At 53.7% G+C, this 6,313-nt stretch overlaps 1 protein-coding gene across 1 annotated transcript; it reads right to left on the bottom strand.

The window, feature by feature from the left end:
• Positions 1-981: 981 nt before the first annotated feature.
• Positions 982-5,720, bottom strand: SETTUDRAFT_168786 (uncharacterized protein). The gene is made up of 4 exons (XM_008026305.1): positions 5,436-5,720; positions 5,215-5,382; positions 1,535-5,165; positions 982-1,486 (listed from the first exon to the last, which is right to left on the bottom strand). Exons 1-4 carry the CDS (start codon positions 5,610-5,612, stop codon positions 1,230-1,232), a joined length of 4,233 nt encoding a protein of 1,410 aa, XP_008024496.1. The 5' UTR covers positions 5,613-5,720; the 3' UTR covers positions 982-1,229.
• Positions 5,721-6,313: the final 593 nt, after the last annotated feature.

The following is a 6,313-nucleotide window of genomic DNA, read 5'->3' as shown; positions in this document are numbered from 1 at the left end:
GGGGGGGGGCTGAGGGTTGCCCTTTCAGCTCCAGAACGCGTGATGCAGAAATCATATTATATTATATGGATGCAACTTGCAGATGTAGCTTTAGCTTGAACAGTGAAAACGGAAACGTAGAGTTGGGGTTAGCTAGTTGATACTACATGTTTTCTTTTCTTTTCTTTTCTTTTTACGTATTTGATTATACGGAACTACTTGGTGGGTCAATGTGGATAGCAGTGTACATACACGTTTGTTTGTATCTCGACATTTCCCTTCTCTTCCCAAATCCATCATACACCCACCCAATCCACACTTTCCCTTTCCCCCCCCCCTTTTTTTGGCTGTATCTACAAGCTATGTATAACTACATCCATATCCATCCATCCATCCCATTCTCCTCACCCTAAAACACCACCAAACCCAACACTACTCCTCCTCTCCTCGCATCGAAATCTCTATTCCAGCTAAACACAGCATGCAGCGTGTGTGTGTATAACAACAACCAAACTCACAGGGTCCGAACCAACGATTTGGAGCTAGGATTAGGTAGATGGTATAGTAGATGGGTAAAACGGGATTCCACATCTGCGTCTGTACCTGAGACTTCTTCGTTGTGGCCGTATTCGTGAAAGCGTATGCGTATGAGTATAATTACGAGTACAAGTAGAAGAAAGTAAGGATTCACGATAGTCAGAGTCCAAGTCAGTCGGTCGGAGACTGACTCACTCACTCACTTACTTACTCCAAGCCAAGTAAGGGGAAACGAGTCACGGCTGAATGTGATTGATTTGATCGAGACTATAAGACTGACAGATTTTGCTGATAAAACAGTCACATGTATCTAGCTCAGATACTCGTACGCACGCACACGCACGTTCTTCTCGCTATATGTAGAGAAGAAAAAAAGATGCCCGCAATTTCTGATATTCTAGTTGTGAAAGAAAAAAAAATGGGGTTATAACTCAAAGGCGCCCTCCCCCCCTTTTTGGAGTATATGTGATGTGTTAGTATCTCTTTTAGGTGTGCGTGTCGCCAATGAAACCAGTCAAAATATAAAGATTCTTTAGTCCCCCAGGATGAACTTTTCGCAGCACGGGAGAAAGGTGCTGTGTGGGGAGGTCGGGTAGAAACAGAAAAAAAGGAAAAAGCGGGAAACCAAAACGAGAAACTAGGTATACAGATTATTCTTGATAAGCCCCCTCCCGCACATAAACACACTGTTTCACCTGTGGACCGAACATCTTCTACCGCCTAACGGATCCCTTGCTAGCCGCCGCACTAACCAACATCTTGAATCCGTTCTTCAACGCAACCATATCGGGGTAAACATGTTTCTGCAGTTCAAACGCATTGGGTATGACTTTGATGGGCCATGCGCCCTTTGGTCCCTTGGCGCTCATCTGGAAGCAGATCCAGAAGTAACCGGGGTACTTTGGCATGCTGCAGAAGGCGTACCTGGAGCGCGAGGGGTTGGCCTCGCAGTAGTTTTGTAGCCATTTTTCTGCAACAAAGTTAGTATATACGGTAGACAATGAGGAAGTAGACGCACCAGTATCTTCCCGAGTACCGGGTTGGAATCGTTCGTCTCGGGTGAGCTCCATAACCTTGCGTGCCATGGCCTCGACATGGTTGACAATCAATTCATCCAGATCCGAGTATGTGTGCTTTCCAATCTTGAGCTGCTTGCCCAGTGAGAACTGGTTAGGCTTGTTCATCTCAAGCACGTCGAGATGTTGGTAGGCGTTGTTGGAAACCTTCCATGTTACGACCAAATGGTCAAAACCCTTGGAAGAGGGACGAATGACCAAATCACCAGTCTCCTTACCACCAAGATACTCTTCTGCTTGAATCGTGTTGAAAGAGAAGAAGAGAGGATGGTTGACGACACGGTTGGGTCGACCGGTTGCAACTTCCTTTTCTTTCTCGGCAGCCTTCTTGTCCAGCGCTTCCTGTGCTTCGTCCCACTCACCAGCTGCACGGTCGTAAGGCTTCTTCTGCGGTTGCCGGATGAGATCGTCTCGGAGAGACAACTGTGCAGTAAGAGCTTTCCGGTTGAGATAAACGATACGCGCGCGCACAATCTGGTGGCTGGAGTAGACGTGGCGAGGCTCCTGTCCGCCACTGCCAACACCTTCTGGAAACTCTGATTCTGAGACGCCACCTTCGATTCCGCACTCGAGCTTGACCTCAATGTGGTCTAGGAATGTGCGCTTGATGGTAACGGGAACAACCATGCCTTCGTAGAGAGACTCCTTGGTCTCACCAGTCAGCATAGTGAACATCTCGTCACCAGACAAGAGCGCAAAAATCTGTCGGATTTCTTCGTAGGGATTGTCCAGTTCGGCGCGAATCGTCTCGAGGGTCGCACGCTTGCGCTGTCCGAAATTCCTCTCAATCTCCGCTGCGTAATCCTCCAGGGCCAAATCGTTGACCAAATCAGTGGTTTCCTCCCGCACCATTTTCCTGACAACGGCGCTGGGGCCGCCCTCGTCGGTCTCTGCTTTGACATCCTCCTCGTCCATGTTCAATGCATCTGCAACCATTTTCCGCGCAAGATCGTAGTCTTCGGGGTGCACACGGGTGTAGTCGAGGTAATCGGATGACTCTTCAGTCGGGTCGTAGGGGATGTACAGGAAACTGGCACAGTTTTGGAAGACCTTGGGACCCATGGCCGCCTTGAGGTCGCGGGACTCGGACACACCGAGAAGATCGAAACGCGAAAGGATCTCATCGCTGTTGGCTTGGATGGCCTTGACCAGCCTGTCGGCCTTGCGAGGTCCTAGACCGCATACGTAGGGTATCAGTTTCGACAGGTACTTGTCGTCGTACGTCTCTGGCAAGTCGATACCAACGAGGTTGACCATATCAACCATGGCAGTCTCCAGCCGGTCCAAAAGCTTCTCTTGGGGTATCAAGGTCTGGTTCGGTATAAAGGGTATGGAAACAATGTCGCGACCGAGAGAGGCGTACTCGGCGAGTGGGTTTTGCAGATATCTTCCTAGAGCAATGCAGTACCTTGTAAGCGCAGGGTACTTGGGGAACTCTGCCGCTGCACGGGCACTGGTGTGGTATAGACGAGCAACCTCGTCATTAACCATGATCACCTCCAGGGGTTCATTCCTCTCTTCGCCAGTGTCCTCGTCTTCGTATGCAGGACCGGTCAAGCCGCGCTGGCTGATGATCTCTTGAATGTCCTTGTACAACTTGCGGGTTTCAACCGAGAAGCCACTGACACCAATCACATCGGGACGTCGGCGCTGGATGACATCGACCAACTTTTCAATATCTTGGCCTTCGGGAATGCCGCGTTCAGCATTACCCAGGCGCATATCGACTAGTCGACCCTGTTCCAGGACCCGACCGTCATTCTCGACGTAAGCCCACATGATGGCGTCTCCACGCTGGCCCTTGCCGTTGGACAAGCAGAGGACGTTGGGAATTGACCCAAGCGGAGCGCTCTTCAGCTTGTAGGGCGCTTGGTCAAGCTTGTTGTAGTAGTTTTCTCTTGCCGAGGCGGCAAGTTCATCTTCGCACCGGGCGCGCAGAGTCTCCTTGACACCATTTGCAATGACGGTTTGAAGCTTGTCCAGTGCCGTGCTGAGCAGCTCCCTGCGGAGCGCGTTCCATGTGTCGGAAACCTCACTGACACCATCAGAGACAATCTTCTCTTGCATGCGCGTCTTGAAGTTTTGGTAGTTGCCCATGGAAATCTTGACTTGCACGAGGCCTTCCGACTCGGCCTTGAGCATCTTCAGGAAGAGATCCGGCCGACCCTGAAGGTCTGAGAATGTAACCCTGCGCAGATATTTGAACTCATAGTAGGGGTGGTCCTCGGTGATTTTCCGCATGCCCTTGTCGGTGCGAATACAGTCAATCTCGGCATTCTGGTAGAAGCTACCACGCAAGTATCGGCGCAACCGCGAGCACATGAGTAGATCTTGGACGAACAGCAGCTTTGTGGACCGCAAAAGAGTAGCGCCAGTTTCTGGGGCTTCGGCGAGCTGATCGGCAAGCTCCTCAACCCTGAACGGTGGATCTTCAATGGTATGCGCGCTTCGGCTTGTCCCGTCGACCTTCTTCGCAAAGTCTTCAGGCGTAATGCCAACAGCCCTGACAAGTTGATTCGCCTTGCTACTTCGCAGCTTGTCGAAAAAGCTCCGGGCATTGTTGGCACGCTTCTGTGTTCCGTTGACCTCTTGTCGGACTTCGCTAATTTCTTGCGAGTATCGGTAATGCAGGTAGTCTTGGAGCTCTTGGATTTCCTCGATTGTAATGGCCCTGGAGGACAACTCCTCAATTTCAGTGTCGGTGATTTCGGGGTGGATGGTCTTCAAATTCTCATAGTTTAGTCGGAGAGCATCGCGTTTTTCAGCAAAAGCTCTGAACTTGAGGTCAAAGTCGAAGACCTCCCACAGATCGGCTTGGTTGAGCAAGCGCTCTGGTCGAGCGTCCATGGGCGGCGGGTTGTTGATGTCGTCGTAGTCATTGTCGCTCGGCGCATGAATGAGGTAGTCTTTTCGGTGGTTGAAGATGAAGGGGACTTCGTAATCCTCGAGGTTGATGAACTCGAGAACTTTTCGTACAGCCTTTTCGAAAGGCTGCAAAAAGTATCTTGGGAGACCCTTCTTGGGCCACAGCATGTTGCTGATCCAGGTTGCCTCCTCAGTCAGACGGGCCTGCATGTCCTCTGGCGTGAGCTCAATCTCCTTGAACGATCTTCGGGCCAGCTGCAGGCGCTCCGGAATGTCGGTCTCGCGGATGATGTTGTCTTCGTCTGTCAACATGCGCTCCTGGAGCTGCGATGGTTCGAAGACGTCCTTGAGCTGCAGTTCGCGACCCTCGCCGGCTTGCTCGTCCTCTTCTGCCTCCTGCATTTCCAGCGCCCAGTCGTAGTCTGTGCCATCGCCAAATGCAGCTCTGTAGTCTTCCTCGGCGCCCTCGTCGAGCCCGGCAGCTTGCAGACCCTTGGTGATCAGGTTGATGCCTGGTTGTGTGACGTCGCGGTCGTCTTCGATTTCGTCCTCAAACTTGTCGTCCTCGATGAAGTCGTCGAACTCGTCGCCCAATCGGGCCCGCGGCTCGTCGTAGTCTTCATTGACTTCGTCGTCGGAGAAGATGTCGTCGACACCCCGAGACTTGACGCGCTCCTTGTGGCCGCGCTTGAGGCGCTTGAATCTCGACTTGGCTCCATGTCAGTCACGTCCCGGCTCCCGCAGCATAAGTCCTTACCTGTTCTTCCGCCGGGCGCTCGACTTCAACGCCAATCAGATCCAGATCTTCGTCGTCGAGGGCCTCTTCGGCTTCTCGGTTCTTTCTCTTCTTCTTGCGCCGGCGCCGGCGCTCTGCCGCCTCGTCCTCTTCCTCCTCGTCTTCATCGGCGATGAAGCCCTCGCCTTCCTATTCATCAGTCAGCACTCCAGCAGGGCCCAGTTCGGCGCGGCCAAGCTTGCCTGTCGCAGTCGGTCCTCGTCGTCGTCGTCTTCCTCCTCGCTGGAATCGTCGATGCCATTTGCGCCGTTGGACTTTTTGGCGCGGGGCGAGCCCGCGTCGGCCGTGTCGCCGTCAAAGTCGTCGTCCTCTTCCTCCTCGCTGCCCACGTCGGCGATTGTGTCGAAGAAGTCGGCCATGGCGTACGAAGCAAAGGGAACGCGTGCGGTGTAGGCGGTGGGTCACGGGCGGCGTCTGGGGGGCTTTTGAGGCAACTTTTTGCGGTAATGGGGCCAGGCGACTGTGGCGATTAGGCAGGAGCGAGGGCCTCGGGCAGTCGAGGTGAGGGAGAGAAGAAAGACAGATGCAGGCTCTCAAAGGTTCGCGCGCAGCCATCGGCCGCGTTAACTTTCAGCCGCACTGACGCTGGGCACGTGACGCGGCGGACGGGCAGCCACTCCAACTGCCACTCTCCACCATGCACCATCCACTGTCCACTGTCCAACAGGCACAGGCACAGGCACAGGCACAGGCACAGGCAGCGCCGGCATGCCGTGGTGCTGCACGCCACTGCCAGCGCCACGCGTGTATCCGAAACCAGCGGCGGGTTATGCGTCGCTGAGGGCGCTGGTGACACAGGACCTGCTTGTCGCTGCGCTTGAGTCGTGTGCAGGCCGGCCGTTGTCTGTCGAAACGCCACGAGTGCAGGCGACATGGCCATGGGCGCAGGCACACGGCGGCGGTGCATGTTGTTTCGATAGCACTGTCTCTATGGCGCCTGCGTGTGCGGCGTGCGCGGTGCTGGTGCTGGGAGCCCGCTGGCCCAAGACGTGCACTAGGAGCAGGTGAAGCATGGCGACCAAAACCATGCCACTCTGAAACCTCCTGAAGGATGCATCGC

Source organism: Exserohilum turcica (assembly GCF_000359705.1).
Source record: "Exserohilum turcica Et28A unplaced genomic scaffold SETTUscaffold_17, whole genome shotgun sequence".
In the NCBI taxonomy this organism is placed as follows: Eukaryota; Fungi; Ascomycota; class Dothideomycetes; order Pleosporales; family Pleosporaceae; genus Exserohilum; species Exserohilum turcicum.
The sequence above is the reverse complement of the archived record's forward strand: the minus strand, read 5'-3'. Positions and strand labels throughout refer to the sequence as shown.